Here is a 19,698-nt window from a genome sequence, read left to right as displayed (position 1 = left end):
GAGTCACCCGTGGTGCCACAGGCTTGGCTCTGGCCGTTCTCCCCAGAGGAACCATCGCCTCACCAGTACTCAGAACTGAACACTGGTCAGAGAGCGAGATGCACTCAGGGGACTCTTGCACTACCTGCCTGGTGGTCACCCATTCCCTCTCTGCCTGCACACTTCAAGCTGTGGGGTGACTACCTCCTGAAACTATTTAAGAAAGGAGAGAGAAAACGGGGAACTACAGACCAGTTAGCCGTACATCAGTAATAAGGAAAATGCTTGAATCTATCATCAAGGACGTGGTAACAGGGCACTTCGAAAATAATAGTAGGATTGGGCAGAGTCAATACGGATTTATGAAAGAGAAATCGTGTTTGACGAATCGGTTAGAGTTTTTTGAGGTTGTAGGAACATAAGAAATAGGAGCAGGAGGAAGCAATTCAGCCCTTCGAGCCTGCTCCGCCATTCAATGAGATCATGGCTGATAACTAGCAGAATAGATTAGGGGGGACCAGTTGGTGTATTTGGATTTTCAGAAGGCATTCGGTAAGGTGTCACACAAGAGGTTAAGCAGCAAAATTAGGGCTCATGAGATGGGGGTAATATACTAGCATGGATTGAGGATTGGTTAACAGATAGAAAACAGAGTAGGAATAAACAGGTCATTTTCGGATTGGCAGGCTGTAACTAGTGGGGTACCGCAAGGATCAGTGCTCGGGCCTCAGCTGTCCACAATCTACATCAATGATTTGGATGAAGAGACCAAATGTAACATATCCAAGTTTGCTGATGATAGAAAGCTGGGTGGGAATGTAAGTTGTGAGGAGGATGCACAGAGGCTTTAAGGGGATATAGACAGGCTAAGTGATTTGGCAAGAACATGGCAAATGGAATATAATGTGGAGAAATGTGAAGTTATCCACTTTGGTAGGAAAAATAGAAAAGCAGAGTATTTTTTAAATGGTGAGAGATTGGGAAATGTTGGTGTTCAGAGGGACCTGGGTGTCCTTGTACACGAATCACTGAAAGTTAACATGCAGGTACAGCAAGCAATTCGGAAAGCAAATGGTATGTTGGCCTTTATTACAAGAGGATTTGAGTACAAGAGTAAAGACGTCTTACTGCATTAATATAGGGCCCTGGTGAGACCACACCTGGAGTATTGTGTACAGATTTGGTCTCCTTACCTAAGGAAGGATATACTTGCCATAGAGGGAGTGCAACGAAGGTTCACCAGGCTGGTTCCTGGGATGGGGGGATTGTCCTATGAGGAGAGATTGAGTAGACTAGGCCTATATTCTCTACAGTTTAGAAGAACACACAAAATTCTTACAGGGCTTGACAGGGTAGATGCAGGGAGGATGTTTCCCCTGGCTGGGGGGTCTAGAACCAGGGGTCACAGTTTCAGAATACAGGGTCGGCCATTTAGGACTGAGATGAGGAGAAATTTCTTCCCTCAGAGGCTGGTGAATCTTTGGAATTCTCTGCCCCAGAGGGCTGTGGAGGCTCAGTCGCTGAGTATATTCAAGACAGAGATTGATAGATTTTTGGATATTAAGGGAATCAAGGGATATGGGGATAGTGCAGGAAAGTGGAGATGAGGTAGAAGATCAGCCATGATCTTATTGAATGATGGCGCAGGTTCTTACAACCACCTCTTGAAACGTGCTGTCCACGAAGCTCTCAGACTCGCGGATGCACCGCAGTGACGCCAGCTGCTGCTCAAGCTCCGAAACACGAAGAACAAGGAGCTCTCAAGACATCCTTGCCAAAATGTACAGCTCAACCAACAGCAGCAAAATAGATTATCTGCTCAGTGCTGTTTGCAAATTGGCCGACACGTTTCCCTGCATAACTACAGTGACTCCACTTCTAAAGTCCTGCATTGGCTGTGAAGCACTTTGGAATGTCCTGAGGCCATGACATTCGCTGTAGAAATGCGAGTTCTTTCTAAATGTTGGGCTTGTTAAAAAGTTACCCCCTGGACGATGGGCAGGTTGAAAGCAGTGTCAGAACCGAGGGCTCACCTTGAGGGGTGTTCGGAGACACTGAACCCAGGAAAAAAATCTGGAATATGAAAATAAAAGGGCCAACACACGGGCTACGAGACCGAATCAGGGAACATCCCCCAGCACCGGCCGAGCGTCTGTCTGAGCGCTACGTGTTTGCAGCGTCCCTGCGCCGTGTGCTGCAGGTCTTTACTTACAGACCAGCGTTCAGCTTTGCTGTCAGCTCCTTCTCCGCCTGCAGCAGGCTCTCGCGCACGGTGTCGCACTGCAGCACGCTCTGCAGCGCCTGCGTGTCATCGCCCACCACCTCCTGCTCCACATGCAAGATGCTGATGTGCGACGGGATGCGTAGACTCCGCGCAGACATCATCTTCAGCAGCGTGGTTTTCCCCAAGCCGTTCCGACCGATCAAACCATAACGTCTACCGTAAGCGAGGTGCAACTCAGCGCCAGTAAGTAAGGTCCTGAAATGAAGAGACACCAGATTTTAAAATACAGCCCCTTTCCCCCAATATTTTAATTCTGTGCACCTTACTTTTATCATAGAAAGTTACAGGCGGCCATTCGGCCCATCGTGCCTGCGCCGGTTCTTTTAAAGAGCTACCCAATTAGTCCCACTCCCCTGCTCTTCCCCCGTAGCCCAGCAAATCGGTAGACATGTGGCAGATGAAATGTAAGGCAGAGAAGTGTGAAGTGATACATTTTGGTAGGAAGAATGAGAGGCAATATAAACTAAATGGTACCATTTTAAAGGTGGTGCAGGAACAGAGAGACCTGGGGGTGTATGTGCACAAACATTGAAGGTGACAGGACAAGTTGAGGCTGTTAAAAAAGCATACGGGATCCTTGGCTTCATAATAGAGGCAGAGTACAAAAGCAAGGAAGTTATACAAACCTTTATAAAACACTGGTTAGGCCCCAGCTGGGCACCACACTTTAGGAAGGATGTCAAGGCCTTGGAGATGGTGCAGAGGAGATTTACTAGAATGGTACCTGAAATGTGGGACTTCAGTTATGTGGACAGACTTGAGAAGCAGGGATTGTTCTGCTTAGAGCAGAAAAGATTAAGGGGAGATTTGATAGAGGTGTTCAAAATCATGAAGGGTTTTGATGCAGTAAATAAAAAGAAACTGTTCCCATTGGCAGGAGGGCTGGTAACCAGAGGACACAGATTTAAGGTAAATGGCAAAAGAACCAGAGGCGACAGGAAGAAAAAAAATTTACGCAGCGAGTTGTTGTGATCTGGAACGCGCTGCCTGAAAGGACGGTGGAAGTAAATTCAATAGTAACTTTCAAAAGGGAATTGGAGAAATACTGGAAGGGGAAAAATTTGCAAATGGGGAAAGAGCAGGTGAGTGGGCCTAATTGGCTAGCTCCTTCAAAGAGCAGGCACAGGCAGGATGGGCCGAATGGCCTCCTTCTCGCTGTATGATTCTATGAAGTACGTATCCAATTCCCTTATGCAAGTTACTATTGAAACAGTTTCCACCGCCCTTTCAGGCAGTGAGTTCCAAATCACAACTCACTGCGTAGAAGAATTCCCATCTCCCCTCTGGTCCTTTTGCCAATTATCTGAAATGTGTGTCTGGTTACCAACCCTCCTGCCAGTGGCAACAGTTTCTCCCTATTTTCTCTATCAAAGCCCCTCATAATTTTGAATACTGTTAAAAAAAAAAAAAAAAAAAAAATTTAATACAATCAACCATTGACCAAATCCACCTCTGTCAAATGACTTTTTAGCAAGGGTGCAACTTGCGTCACTGATTCATCGATTAAATTCAGAGTCGTCTGATTTCAGTGGGGGTTTCGACATCGACGGAGCAATAGACGCGTACAAGTGACTCGAACGTATCCATTGGTGGGAGTTGGATCCAAGCAGGAAGGGGGAGTGGAGCAGTCAAAGAGGTACGTTTTAAGGAGGTTTTTGAGGACGGGTGGAGATATTCCAAGGGGTTTAGGGACAGAATTACAGAGTGACATGAATCAACTGAGCGGCCTGCGGGCAGCGCTGTCCAGGGAGAGTATAAATACTCGGGCACGGGCCCAGCTTGCGCAGGACATTAACAGGAACTAGTGAAGGACACAACTAGACCTCCATGTTGTAAAACAGTTGATTAAAGCTTTGTTTGACGTTTAGACCAAGTGCCTAGTAGTTTTCTTACGTCAGTGTGGACAAGGTGGCTGAAAGCTATGGCAGCAATTGGGAAGGCGGGAATGTACAGTAGAGCAGAGTCGAGAGGAGTGGCGGGTCGAAGAGCGGGACATCGGGTTGGAGGTGGCTGCTGTGGTAGGTTGGAGCAGGGTCATGGGAAGGATCGCAGAGGAGGGTGAGCATTTTGAAATCAATGCACTGAAGGAAGAGGATCCATCGGACAGTAGCAGGGGCAGGGATGATAGGTGAGTGGGATCACCCACTGGGTGGGATGCAGGGAGCAGAGCTCTGGATGAGGTGAAGTTTATGTATAGTGAATTTTAAGAGCTTGTAAGGGCAACATTGACAAAGTTGATCCTGGGGTAAGGATAGTGTGGAAGAGGGTTTCAGTGGGGTAGGGTGAGGTAGGGATGGAGACAGGATTTTTTTTTTTTTCTGGTGGTGACAGTAGTGGTCTTGGTGGTAGATCAGACGTGAAATTCAAAGCTCAGCTTAGGGTCAAACAGCACACCAAGGCTGGCAACCTCTGGACTTTGAGCAAGGAAGGACTCGGACAGCCCAGCAGGATAGATACACGAGATTTTAAATCAGAGACAACCCAGCAAGGTAGAGGCTGCGGGAGGTGAGTTAAAACTCAAAGACAGCCTAGCAGGAGAGACAGAGAGAGAGAGAGTTAAAGTTAGAGACTGTCCAGCAGGGTAGATATAGGGAAAGAAAATGTAAAATGAGCAGCATGTGCCAGGACTGTAGTGGGGAGAGAGAGTGGCCCTTTCAGTATCACAGCACCGGATAGGAATGGACTGGTTGGAATAAGATCGATCAGCGGGTAAATGCAGCAGACACAAAGGTGAAGATATTGGTGGACAAAAGTCTTTAATATCTCATACTCGGGTACTTTTGTTCAGAGTATTGGAGTGTGAGAAACACAATTAGCGCTGAAAAGGTGAATGCAGAAGACAGATGTAGCTTGAGCATATTCATTCACTGCCACCCAACTCAGCCACTTCCTTTCCATTCACCCACACCGTACTGCACTCCCTCAATGTGAGTCATTGATGCTCATGACAAATAAAGCCCCTGTGCCTCTGACAGATTCCCCTACACAGAGTCACAGTATGGTGCGCCTGGATACATCTAACTCTGAGGCAGCAAGAACACCATACTGGTGAGCGGCAGGGTGTGGTAGTTTCTGTGGGGAGAAGAGGGGGTGGATAATGAAAATCTAACTGGCACCCCAGACGCCAGGTGCTGCTGGCGATACTTAGCTTGAGGAGTTTGGCCTTTTCTGAAATCTGCACCTGACGGATTCGTGCTTACTCTGGCATCCAGCTTCGTAACCCAGCTACCTATTTGCGTTTATATTTCTTATTTGCTGACTTGCGCTATTAGAATTTTGTGGGCCTGAAGGTTTGGAAAGGGCTGTTCTTAGTGTTGATGCTTCACTGGTGGATAAATCCTGAAGAACACGGATCGGTTAGTACAGCAACTTGAGATATATGGGCATTAATGGGACTGTGGGTTTCAACTTTACATGTGGCCCTTGAGGCTACACAGTACCCAAGTCCGTGGCCCATGAAGACATAAGGGTTGGGCACCCCTGCATTAATTGATGGCTGTATATAGTCCTGGCCCAAATGGAGATGATTGGGTAATTCCATCAATCACACCTGGAGTGACTGGGACTGATTTTACACATCATTTGTATTGTGTAACTATCCTCCGCTCACTGCATTTTGCTGGAGAAACCAGCCTGCTGCAATTGGGAGACTCGGTTTGCTGTAGTTTCGGTCATGAGCTCAGGGACTCTAATTTAAAATCACAAGTCCCACCCCGCCTCCAACTCATTGGCTGACAGTGGTGTTAATATCCACTCTGTTAATTTATTCCATATTTTTTACATCACTTGCAAGGTAATTGGGCACCCTGTGGTACTGATTTCTAATGCAAGGTATACAAAGCTCCACGGGGCATTTTTAGCAGATCCAATATCAAGTTGTTTGCTCAAAAACTAATTAAGCACCTGATGATACTTCCACTAAATAGAATGATCCTATTTGTCTCAGTAAAGGCTTCTCTATAGATAGGAAAGGTGTTGAGTGTGCACTTTGGCCCAGGTACCAATAGGCTTTTACCCCCTCTGCTTCGATGCAGTCTTATTGAGCAGGAGATTCTGACAGTGAATGTTTCTGAAGATAAAAGACCCGACAGCAATGCAGGCCTGTGACCTGCCATCAGGTGAGCTACCTCTCGTCTAGCCCGCGACGCTGGTTTACATCGTGGTGCAGAACAGCGCAAGGACGCAGACACATGGATGCATGGGACCAGGAACAGTGGGAATTCCAAGGCCCACTAAGCTCCAAGGCCAGTCAAGCCTATATCTGTAATCCATGGGGACAACTGAAAGAACAAGAACAGTCTTTTATGCTACCTGTGCAGTTGTTTGCCTTTGATCCCCCATAGGCCCATTGCACGTGCACACACAGTAACAGGTCTATGGTTTTCTGAATCTGACCTATAGGACATCAGACGCATAGTATCAGCATGGGAGGCCAGGAGAAGAGGTCACTCTCCCATAACCCAATATATAAGGGAAAGGTGCCCAAGCATCCTGCACATAAGGATCTTTATATATAATAGGAATTGCTAGACACAAAAAGAGGTCCATCTAGTTCGCCTACCACCATCCTGGTAGTCGCACGATACAACGATAATGGTTGGATAACATGGCAATCAATCTCTATCAATTAATCTACAACAGACCCAGACATGTTCAGTGCTCGTCAACAGCGATACTCACCGGTCTCCATAGGAGACATCGAAATTCTCGATCTTAATATCATACGACTTGTTCTTTCCTGAAGCTTCCAAGCGGTTTTCCTTCTTATTGGAAGCTTGGCTGGCCGAGGCTTCCTCAAGAACCCTAGAACAAATCAAAGCATAACCTTATGGCCAACGGCTGATACAACAGAAAAGGCATCACTGGACGAGCCTCATTCACTGGATATTTTGTCACGTGCTACAATTACGAGTAGGGTCTGGCTGATGGGCCACTCTTGGGAGCACTGCAACACTCTGAACTATGGAGCGATGGGTCGGTGCACACAATTCCCAACACTGCGAACTGCTAACCTCAGCTATGCTACTGTGGTAGCTGCTGATTGGCCCTTTTAATTGTCCTATACGAACAGAAGTTTTAGCACAGGAGGCGGCCATTTGGCCCTTATTGCCTGCAATGAACTAGGCCCCTCTCGGGGCTGACCTTACACAGTCCCATTTCCCCATATTCTTTTCATATTTTTCCTGATTAAATAATGATCCAACACTTCTTTGAATGCTATAGTTGATTTAGCATTGATCACAACTTGTGGAAAAGCATTCCACACTCCAATAACTCTTTGCATGAACAAGGCTCTTTCAATCTTTCTCTTTTTTTAAATCTAGGGCTTATCTTGAAATTATGGCCTTAGGTCTTGGGCTTTTGGCTCTTTATCACCTCCCTTCCCTTCCAGGCCTCATGCTCATTGCCGTTGTAAATAGGTCCCTCTAATCATGCACTATCAGCTGTCAAAACCCCTCAAGAAAACCAGCCTGGGCCCTTGTTAACTACCACCCCATTGCCAATCTCAGATGTCCTTTAACTTTGTGTTCCCTCCCTGCTCCGTAACCATCCTCCTCACAACTCCCCGTTCGAATCTCTCCAATCCAGCTTCCAAAGCACCAAAACTGCCCTGACTAAAGCCCCGAGCAACAGTCACCATCGCCATGGTGCATTATCCTTCCTCATCCTCTCTGCAGCCTTTGACATGGTGGGCCACACCATTCTCCTCTATTGCCTCTCCTCCATTGTCCAGCTCCACGTGACTACCCTTATTTGGTACCACTTTTACCAATCTCGAGCATCTCTAGCAATGGCTTCTCCTCATACACGGTTACTTTCGGAGTCCCATAAAGTTCCACCCTTCGCCCTACTTTACATGGTGCCCCACGGCGACATGGGGTCAGCTTCCACAGGTAGGCTAATGACGCTGAGCTCTACCTCTCTTGCCTCTGCGCTGTCAGACTGTTTGAGGCTGTTGGATTCAGTTAGGTACATGCTGGGAACCACGTGCGTTAAGGGCTCAAGTACTTCAGCGACATCCCTCAAGTTCAGCTTAGTGAGGGGAATTTCAAGGGTCCTGCCTGTGCGGACAGTCTTGCATAGTTGGATCCTTGCCCTATGTGGGGATTTCATTCCAACTAAACAGAAGATAATCCTTTCTAGCATGTCCTCGGGCTCCAAGGTGACCCTTCTTGCCTTTCTGGAGGGCAGTGCGATTGTGTAGGTGGGAATGTCTGGGAAGAGTAGGTTTCCAGATTGCCTGGCACCTTCGACAGACCCTGTCTGGAGCTGCTCTCTCCTTCAATCAAGCTGATTTGTAGATTATAACTTCAAATCACGAGGTTCTGGTCACCACATTGCAGGAACGATGTGATTGCACTAGAGAGGGTACAGAGGAGATGTACGAGGATGTTGCCAGGACTGGAGAATTTTAGCTATGAGGAAAGACCCTCAATCCATGCCTTTGTTACCTCTAGACTTGAATATTCCAACGCACTCTGGCTGGCCTCCCACACTCCACCCTACGTAAACTTGAGGTCATCCAAAACTCGGCTGCCCGTGTCCTAACTCGCACCAAGTCCCGTTCACCCATCACCCCCTGTGCTCACTGCCCCGTGTCCTAACTCGCACCAAGTCCCGTTCACCCATCACCCCCTGTGCTCACTGCCCCGTGTCCTAACTCACACCAAGTCCCGTTCACCCATCACCCCCTGTGCTCGCTGCCCGTGTCCTAACTCGCACCAAGTCCCGTCCGCTCACCTATATTGGCTCCTGGTTAAGCAGCGCCTCGATTTCAAATTTCTCATCCTTGTTTTCAAATCCCTCCATGGCTTCACCCCTTCCTATCTCTGTAATCTCCTTCAGCCCCACAACTCCGAGATATCTGCGCTCCTCTAATTCTGCCCTTGAGGATCCCTGATTATAATCGCTCAACCTTTGGTGGCCGTGCCTTCTGTTGCCTGGGCCTTAAACTCTGGAATTCCCTGCCTAAACCCGTCCGCCTCGCTACGTCTCTTTCCTCCTTTAAGACTCTCCTTAAAACCTACCTCTTTGACCAAGCTTTTGGTCACCTGACCTAATTTATCCTTATGTGGATCGGTGTCAAATTTTTTGTCTTAAATACTCCTGTGCAGCTCCTTGGGGCGTTTTACTACATTAAAGGTGCTATACAAATATACAAGTCATCGTTGTTGTTTTCTTTGGAACAGAGGAGGCTGCGGGGAGACTTAATTGAGGTGTATAAAATTATATGAGGGACCTAGATAGAGTGGATAGGAAGGGGGTGAATAACCAGGGGTCACAGATTTAAAGTAATTGGTCGGAGGATTAGAGGGGAGTTGAGGAGAACTTTTTTCACCCAGAGGGTGGTGGGGGTCTGGAACTCACTGCCTGAAAGGGTGGTAGAGGCAGAAACCCTCATCACATTTAAACAGTACTTGGATATGCACTTGAAGTGCCGGAACCGACAGGGCTACGGACTGAGAGCGGGACAGTGGGATTAGGCTGGAGAGCTCTTTGTCGGCAGGCAGAGACACGATGGGTCAAATGGCCTCCTTCTGTGCCATAAATTTCTAGGATTTGATGTCTGTTGGTGTTTATTTTTCTGCTATCCGAAGGCTAATAGAAGAGTAGAGAGTGCACGCCAATTCAGTGAGCTAATTACAGTAACAAGCTTGTCTGTTCCACTTCTGGGCAATATTACATTAGCAGCTACTGTGTGTATAAAGTCACACAATTTGGTTCATGGGAGTGGGAGTGGCTGGTGCTGACCACGAGGGAATTATCAGGCGAAGCACTAAAGTCCAACGTGGACTGCATGGCTCAGTACCACATCAGGCAGCGCATTCAAACACTCAGCCACGGGGGGGGGGGGGGCCACCAGATGTTCATTTCCAGTTATCAGCGAGGAATAAAAAATGTTTAGCTCAGTAACGCACGGTCACCGCACTGTCCTTTCATCTTGGAGAACTGCGACTGAATCCAGCACGAACAACGCCCTACGTTCAATCAGTTCAAAGAACCAGCAACGCGGGCAAGACTCGAACTTTCCCGTGCCCCAGAAACAACCCACAAATTTGGCGTCATGAGTGACCGGCAATCTTAGTCTTGTAAAATAAAAAAACCACAACCAGAACACAAAAGAAAACATCAACTTCCTGCAACAGGAATGTATTTTCAACTTCTCATGAGAGAGAGCACGGGGTGTGTCAGAGCAGAAGCCACATCAAAGCCAGCAGCTCCGGGAGAAACCAGGCTTCAAAAGAGCCTTTGAAATTTATCCATTAATGCAGCGCGATGAGTGTGTTTTTAGGGCAGAAACACAATTGAACAGTTCATCCAAGAGAGGAGAATGAAACAATGTGAAGAGACTGCACACTTTTAGCATTCAAATCTTGAGATATTTTCATTTTATATTATACACATTGCTTGAAAACAAAGTGACATTTTTTGCTAGCGTTAAGGAACTGCATACAAAGTTAAGACGCTCAAATCAAATCCAACCGTACTCCTATTCATTTTCGAGACCGATACAGTGGAATTCTAGCAAGGCAGACTGACCTTCCACAGATGAGCGAGCGCCAGCGAAGGAGAACATCGTACCTTACGGCTCGAGTCTCCCAGTTGGTTCACGAGGATTCCGGGTCCTCCCTCACACGCAATGTCACAGACAGGGCTCCTGACCAAACTGTTCCGCTGCCCCTTTCTGGAACAGTGGAGTTCGGCTGCCCTGCTGGGTGACTTCAAAAGGCCAGAACATGTGCTGAGAGGAGCTGAAGCAAGGCTGCGGCTTATTTATTTTTGAGAAAACAAAGTTTAAAAAAAAAGCGCCGTACACCCGGTGCCATGCACTTTCTCACACGACTGCACCAATGTTACTCTTTGACAGGTGAATAAGCACAACCTGGAGCTGACTCCAAGGAAACTCTTCCTTCTCTGGCTTGCTGCCTCTCCACAACAGCAGGGCTGAGGTGAGTGACTCAACACTGAGAACAGTTGGCGTCTGACAGAACCTGCTACACCGACTAGTTAGAATCAATAGCACGATGCGACAAGGCCTGTAAAACGCTACGTTTTACAATTTGTTTTCAATGCTTCAGGTTTGTGTTAGAGGCATGTGGTGAGAAACTCAACTCCGCGGGGAAAACAATGCAGCACAAGATCGGTTCCGGTGAAGGCGGCACTGGGACCCATTTGACCTCACTTTGCTTCATCACAATCCCTACACATTAAAAAACAATCCAGTGGGTGAAGCATTCAAATGTGTTGGCCATGTGATACGGCACAATATAAACGTGATCACTGCTTTTCCAGAATACCAACCCAACCGTCTCCCCATGACAGCATGTACCCAGTGCTCTGGCCTCACCCATCCTTCCCGCTAACCTGTTCCGGCTTGGTGTCTGTCCTAAACTTGTCCTTCACACTCTGAACCTGCTGCCTTGACATCTCAAAGTTTTGGCCCAGGTTATTCTCTTTATTTTAAATAAAAATAGAAAGCTCTGGAGACAATCAGGAGGTCAGGCATTTTTAATGGGTGCGTCAAGTCTGACTTATCTAGTTGCATTTTTTGAGGAGGTTATTAACATGTTGGATAGGGGAGTGTCTATGGATATTGTCTATTTCGACTTTCAGAAGGCAATTGTAAAGGCTCCTATGTTCCTGGAACACGAGTCAGTTGATGTTTTAGGTATAAGCCCTTCCTCAGAATGCTATTACAGATGAGCAGCATTTAAGAAGGAGCAGAACAAGGAGACAAATCTTGAGGTTGAAGAGCCCGAGCTTAAAGTTCTCTCCTTTCACGCTTCATATACATTCTCAAGTTCAGCAGCAATGCTCCGGTTTATACAAAACCCACCCCTTCAGTTCCAGCAAACAAGCCTGCACACAAATCCCAGTACAGTACTTACAACGGACTTGCAGTCTTCTGCGAGCTCTTCTCGGTCCTCTTTTCTTGCTTTGCTTTTAGGCGGGCTTCAGCTTTTTCCAGCTTCTTAGCGTCTACCGTCTGAAATCACACAATTTGAAAGCAGGAGAAAATGAAATAGTTCACTTCGATATACCTGGAGATTCTTCCTCAGAGCGATGTACATCAAACTACCACCAGAAACTGTGATAACCTGAATGCTGTATTCTTAAACCACCCACCCCCCCCGCCCCACTCCAAAGTTCATCCCCTTCTCTCCTAAAGGTGCTGATCGCCTTTCCTGGATACACGCGTGCCAGCAGCCCTCACCCAAGTGGCCATTCTTCATGCACAAGACATTGAGTGTTGGCAGGTTACAGGAAACTCTTTTTTATCCGGCACCGACGGGCCCGGTGTGGTGCCGGTTTATCAAAAAGTCCGGATTACAGAGTTATAGTTAAAAGGTACAAGAGCTCGTACACAGCAACAAATCCAAGCTTCCCTGTTGCTTAGCAACAGCTGCAAGAAGCCCGACCACAGACCAAGCGTCCCTGTTGCTTAGCAACAAGTGCAGGAACCTCATTACACAGCCAAGAATCAAGAAACGGCCACTAATATGAAGAAAAACTTAACTGAACCTACTCCTGAATTTTGCCGGTTAACCGAGATTTCCAGTTGTTTAGGTGCCGGTAAATCGAGAGTTTCCTGTATTTGTCTATGGTTGGGGGGGGGGGGGGGGTGGAGAGAGAAGGGAAACGCAACCTAATCATGTCCACGGTGTCCTCGCTGACACACTTGCTATCAGGAGGCACCGATCAGGAGAGCGCTCAAGAATCTGGGCTGGTTTTTCTCCTCCCTAACCCTGGGTACAGGAGGAGAATTAAAGCTCTCAACTAGGATTGGAAAACTCAGTGCAGGCATCATTCTAGCCAATAATAGTAGGATCCTATTTGAAGGATGGGCAGGCAGTCTTGTTTCCCGGCCACGACAACACCCCATCCCATTTCCCCTCTCACTGAACGAAGAGAAATCACGAGCATACAGTGGTGCCCTGCAAGGTCATGCAGAGTGACGGGAAGTGGCCAGAGTTGTAACATGGGCAATAGAAAGGATCGCACTGGTGCTGTTCAGAGGCATTGTTCTTGGCTGATTTTGCTGCTTGTAGTTTGATGATATTGTTAAATAGATTTATATAGATTGTACAGCACAGAAACAGGCCATTCGGCCCAACTAGTCTAAGCTGGTGTTTATATGCCACACGATTCTCCTCCAATCCAGCATCTTACACACGAGGTACAGGATCTAAAGCTTTACCCTCCCACTCAGTGGGGTTGCCAACTCTCCAGGAATGTCCTAGAATCTCCAGGAATTGAAAAAGACTTGCATTTCTATAGCGCCTTTCACAACCACCGAACGTCCCAAAGCGCTTTATAGCCAATGAAGTACTTTTTGAAGTGTAGTCACTGTTGGAATGTAGGAGCTGCAGCAGCCAATTTGCGCACAGCAAGCTCCCATAAACAGCAATGTGATAAAGACCAGATCATTTGTTTCAGTGATATTGATTGAGGGATAAAGACTGGCCTCAGGACACCGGGGAGAACTCTCCTGCTCTTCTTCGAAATCGCGCCATGGGATCTTTTAAGTCCAAGTGAGAGCAGCCGGGGCCTCGGTTTAACGAGGAGATTACTCTCCGGGAGACGTGCCAGCCGTAGCTCAGTGGGTAGCAGCACTCTTGCCTCTGGATCAGAAGGCTGTGGTTCAAGCTCCACTCCAAGGACTTGAGCACATAATCCAGGCTGACACTCCAGTGCTGCACTGCTGGAGATGCCGTCTTTGGGGTGAGACGTTAACCCGAGGGACAGCCTGCCCGCTTAGGTGGATGTAAAAGATCCCACAGCCACTATTTGAAGAGCAGGGGAGTTCTCCCCAGTGTCCTGGCAGACACAAAAACAAATAATCCGGTCAGTATCTCATTGGGAACTTGCTGCGTGCAAATTAGCTGCTGCTTTTCCTACATTACGACAGTGACTACACTTCAAATGTACTTACTTGGCTGTAAAGCGCTTTGGGACATCCTGAGTTTGTGAAAAGTGCTTTACAAATGCGGGCTCATTGTTTCTTTCTATCGTATCAATATGCCCAACTTCGGTTTGATCAAGTTCAGGCTGCTCCAGTTGTAAAACAAACTGTGGGACTGGGTTATTGGCCCACGATTTGACATGTTGAAGTGGAGAACGCTGTTAATTATCAGTACAATTACACACTAAGCCACCGGGGAATTTTAATCAATGCTTTATATTCCAGCAAATCGTCTACAGTGCACGAGAAGTGCCTGTGCTGTAAATGAGCAATTTCCACAACACAAGCTCAAACGAAGAAATAACTTTGTTCAAGTGCGGACAGTTAAGTGCGCTCCGATGGCTGGGAGAGGTCTGTACCAGCATACGATGCAGAAACCACACGGTGACTCTGGCAAGTGCCAGCTTGGCCCGTGTGGTTCAAGCACCAAGCTAGAGAATTTAGCACATAGCCTAGGCTGAAACCTCAGTGCAGTAATGAGGGAGCGCTGCATTGTCACATGGTGTCTGTTGGATGAGGTATTAAACCGAAGCCTCGCCTGCCTGTTCAAGGGCGTAAAATGGCATTATCGGAAGAGCAGCAGGGGAGTTCCCCGAGTATCCTGGGCAGCAGCTACCCCTCAATCAACACCCCCGAAAACAGATTATCGGGTCATTTCTTTCATTGCTGTTTGAGGGATCTTGTTATGCACAAATTGGCTGCCAGGTTTGCGAAACGAGTGACTGCACTTCAAAACACTTTCACTGGCTGCAAAGCGCTTTGGGACGTCCTGAGGATGTGAAAGGAGTTAGATAAATGCAAGTCCTTTCTTTGCATAGGAGGAATTAAATGGAATCTATGATAGATGTGAGAAGAGCGAGCTCCACGGGCTGGAACGCTTTTACTAAACAGTAAACATGGGCAGTCTTTCTTACTTTGGATGAGCTGCCCTTTGCCCCTCTCTCTCTAGCAGGGGGCTCACTTTTCTTCGAAAGAATGACACAGCACAGAAGGAGGCCATTCGGCCCATCCTGCCTGTGCCGGCTCTTTGAAGGAGCTCTCCAATTAGTCCCACTCCCCCTGCTCCTTCCCCACAGCCCTGCAAATTTTTCCCCTTCAAGTATTTATCCAATTCCCCTTTGAAAGTTACTATTGAATCTGCTTCCACTGCCCTTTCAGGCAGCGCGTTCCCGATCACAACAACTCGCTGCGTGAACATTTTTTTCCTCATGTCGACTTTGGTTCTTTTGTCAATCATCTTAAATCTGTGCCCTTTGGTTATTGGCCCTTCTGCCACTGGAAACAGTTTCTCCGTATCTTATCAAAACCCTTCATGATTTTGAACACCTCTATCAGATCTCCTCTTAACCTTCTCTGCTCCAAGGAGAACAATCCCAGCTTCTCCAGACTCTCCACATCACTGTAATCCCTCATCCATGCCAGCAAATTGCTTCAGCACCCTCTCCAAGGCCTTGACATCCTTCCTAAACTGTGGTGCCCAGAATTGGCCACAACACTCTAGCTGGGGCCTAACCAGTGTTTTATAAAGGTTTAGCATAACTTCCTTGTTTTTGTACTTTATGCTTCTGTTAATAAAGCCAAGGATCCCGTTTGCTTTAACAGCCTTTCCAACTTGTCCTGCCATCTTCAAAGACTTGTGTTCGTCCACCCCCAGGTCTCTCTGTTCCTGCGCCCCCTTTAAAATTGTACCATTTAGTTTACATTGCCTCTTCCTACAAAAATGTATCACTTCACACTTCCTTACATTAAATTTCATCCACCATGTGTCTGCCCATTTCACAAGTCTGTCTATATCCTCCTGAAGTCTGTTATTATCCTCCTCATTGTTTACTACATTTCCAAGTAATCTACAAACTTTGAAATTATGCCCAAGTCCAGGTCAATAATGTACATCAGAAAGAGCAGTGGACCTAATAGCAACTCCTGGGGACCACCTGTGTACTCAGTGGCTTGATGGGCTAGTTGCCTGAACATTGCTCCTGTTGGCGTCAGGGTTTAGAACATCAGCACGGCTTTGACTTTCACTTGATCCGATCTCAAACCAAAGGCAGGAATCTACTTAAGGTGCATTAACTTAAAAAGGTAGTTTCCTCTTAATAAAGGCTTCATTAAACGGTCTCTAAATTGTCAAGACTGCTTGTCTGTCAAGTACTGGATGTGCAGAAATTTTCTCCAATTAAATATTGGGAAGACCGAAGCCAGTCTTTGGTCCCCGCCACCAACTCCGTTCCCTAGCCACTGACCACTGACTCCATCCCTCTCCCTAGCATGACTAAGGCTGAACCACACTGTTCACAGCCTTGGTGTCATATTTGACCCTGAAATGGTCAAATTTAAGCTTCCACATAGCCGCGGCATAACGAAGACCACCTATTTCCACCTCCGTAACATTGCCCGTCTCCACCCCTGCTGCAACCCTCATTCTTGCCTTTGTTACCTCTAGATTTGAATATTCCAACGCACTCCTGGCTGGCCTCCCATGTTCTACCCTATGTAAACTTGAGGTCATCCAAAACTCGGCTGCCCGTATCCTAACTCGCACCAAGTCCCGTTCACCCATCACCCCCTGCGCTCGCTGACCTACATTGGCTCCCGGTTCAGCATCGCCTCGATTTCAAATTTCTCATCCTTGTTTTCAAATCTCTCCATGGCCTCGCCCCTCCCTATCACTATAACCTCCTCCACCACACCCCCCCAACATTAAAGGCGCTATATAAATACAAGTTGTTATTCACTCACCGTGCCTAAATCCCTTCTCATCATCCAGATTCCTTTGACATCTTCAGTCTTGTAGTCTGCATCCAGCATGTAAAAAATAAGAAAAATCAGTCTGTTCTTTTCCTATAAACCTATCACATACATTGAAAAGTTCCCGATATAGTGTAACTTCAGCATCGTTCTGCCACTGGCTAATGTCACTCGGGTCACAAAGTACACTTAGACAAGTGGCGAGACACCATCAAAGAGGCAGTCTCTCTCAGCTTGGCCTTCAATGCAATCAGGCACCACTTCTCTTCGCAATCAGCCTCTGCTCAACTGCAAAATTGTATATAAAAAACACACAAATAACCAACCATCTCTTCCGGACTGTGACAAAAATGAAGCAATTCCCAGCCTCGCTGAACTACAAGCCTCAGGACAAGGTCGATGAACATAGGAACAGGAGGAGGCCATTCAGCCCCTCGAACCTGTTCTGCCATTCATTCAATGAGATCATGGCTGATCTGTATCCTAATTCCATCCACCCACAGTGGCTCAATATCCCTTAATAGCCTTGGCTAGCAAAAATCTATCGGTCTCAGATCGGTCAGCAAGGCTTTGATATGGACGTGTTGACTGCTGCCATTGTCCTTCAATGAAAGACTTGTATTTATATAGCGCCTTTCATGACCACCAGATGTCTCAAAGCGCTTTACAGCCAATGAAGTACTTTTTGAAGTGTAGTCACTGTTGGGCACCTATCCTAACGGGTAACTTAAAGTGACTGGAACAGATCAATGGATTCAAGCCATTCAATTCAAATACAAACAACCCGTGAAGATGTTTACAGTAAAACAACCTGCATTTATACATCATTTATACAGCACCTTTAACATAGTAAACCTCCCAAGGCGCTTCACAAGAGCGTTAACAGTACATTTGTTTGGCAACTGTACTTGTGTGGGCAAATGCCAATTTGTATCTTGCAAATAACTGACCACTTAATCCTGTTATGAGACACACAGCCTTTAATGCCACATTGTTCTGGGAATTGAAGCTATATCCTGGGTGGTAATGTATGATGATAGCAGTCAGGCTGGAGCTGTCAGGGGTACAGAGCGACTCAGAGGACTTCCGTGGTGCTGGACAGCGAAGAATGAAGGAAGTGACTGTGATTCAAGGGCCGGTTTAATGTCGAGGGCCAGTTCCGGAAAAGCAACGTTGTTCGTTTGAGATTGAAGTTTGTAAATACCCAGTTTGTACCGAGTATTGCCCATTTACCCGTACAACTTTCAATAAGTGTAGTAGTTAATTGCCTGAGCCACTGACTCATGGAGCGCACATTGTTAAACCTACTGAAAGGGAAGAGATAACAAGACGACATGTGAATATATTCCAGCAAAAAGCAATGACACAAGCTCTCTCTGCTCGACAGGTGGGTCTCACTGTGTTTACCTAGTTTCTGGGCAAGTAAAGACAACACCTGGTTTGTAGGGGGCAGCCAGTGATGCTAAGCCCAAGGCAGTATATGGGTTAAAAAACAAACAATGTAACAAGGAGTGACAAAAAGAATACAATGCAGATCAATAATGTACCTGAAGCACAGGAAGATCGGACGCAGCAGAGAGCAGCTTGACTGACACTTGTGAAAGCAACAATTTGGCCCATTCCGGTTATTAGTAGAGCTATTGCAATGTTTATCTTTTGGAAAGGTTGGGCTTATTAAGGGGTTAGTGCTGGTTCGACCGCCTTCTATTTCAGGCACCTCGTAAGAAGCCGACACTGAAGACAAGGTAAGGCCATCCACTCCCTCTGGTGGTGGATGAAGTGGATGTTTAAGGTGGCGGATGGGGTGTCGATCAAGAGTACTGATTTGTCCTGGATGGCGTTTAACTTGATAACCTGAAACTACTCAAGTCTCTGTGTTTGTAAACAAAGTTCAATAAAGTACCAAGGGGGGGGTTAAAGTAACAGGTTTTTCTAAGACTGCAAGTTAAAAACTAGAGTGCCCCCGACTCCTCAGTTAAAATGTGCCCTTCCTAATGTGATATTGAGCTATACAGACTGGATAGATCCCGAGCTCAATCCCCATTCTGTGCTCCTAGCCAATCTCAGCCAAGGCAGTGGTAGGGATATTCAAACCGGCACCAGTACCCTGGGCCACGAGGAGAAAAAAAATCAAGCAGGGATCCTACGCCCGATTGCTATCTAGTGACTCGTGGTGTGGACATCAACTGAAGACAACAGGGAACATTTCTGGCCAGATCCACAAACGTCACTTCCCACACACGGCGCTCTGCGAAATAGCGGTAACAGCAAGTTTGCAACTTCACTGCAGCTGTGCATCGTGAAGCCCCCTCGTGAATCCTCTTGCAATTGATTTGACTCCAATGGAAACAAGTACACGTGTTGAACATCTTCCACACCTCAGACAGCACACTGACTAACAACGGTTTTCATTTTTGAGTTAACAATAAATGGTTGGAGCTCCCCAAATGAGTCAGCTGTTTAGCAATGATCAGATAAAACATTGTCCAGAAAGGCCCCAGGTTTGAGTCTGTGATGGGTCAGCTGATCTCACTGGTGACGGCAAATGGATCCAGTAAATGGCTTCCGAGCCCCTAGGCTAGAGAGGGGGAAAACAACCAGCCAGGGATCGTGCTCCCGATCCTTATCCAGCGACCCTCGCTGGAAGCTTGGACTTGGGGTAAAGACAGGATCAGGCTCATCTTCGATTCCCCACATCAGAACGGTCTGCCGACACTCGATA

The 19,698-nt window shown here is 47.0% G+C and overlaps 1 protein-coding gene across 2 annotated transcripts in view; it reads right to left on the bottom strand.

Moving 5' to 3' along the window:
* The window catches only part of abcf3 (ATP-binding cassette, sub-family F (GCN20), member 3), a 90,984-nt gene that overhangs the window by 50,347 nt on the left and 20,939 nt on the right, over positions 1-19,698 (bottom strand). For both annotated transcript variants that reach the window (XM_085989644.1, XM_085989642.1), the window contains exons 4-7: positions 16,968-17,023; positions 12,154-12,251; positions 6,944-7,066; positions 2,192-2,458 (exon numbers count right to left, since the gene is read on the bottom strand). In XM_085989644.1, the coding sequence (XP_085845770.1) occupies positions 2,192-2,458; positions 6,944-7,066; positions 12,154-12,251; positions 16,968-17,023 (544 nt within the window). The remainder of the gene's footprint in view (positions 1-2,191; positions 2,459-6,943; positions 7,067-12,153; positions 12,252-16,967; positions 17,024-19,698) is intronic.

This window comes from Somniosus microcephalus, chromosome 6 (assembly GCF_052327205.1).
Source record: "Somniosus microcephalus isolate GS21.2 chromosome 6, FLI_Smic_1.0, whole genome shotgun sequence".
In the NCBI taxonomy this organism is placed as follows: Eukaryota; Metazoa; Chordata; class Chondrichthyes; order Squaliformes; family Somniosidae; genus Somniosus; species Somniosus microcephalus.
This window is presented reverse-complemented; position numbering and strand designations above follow the sequence as displayed.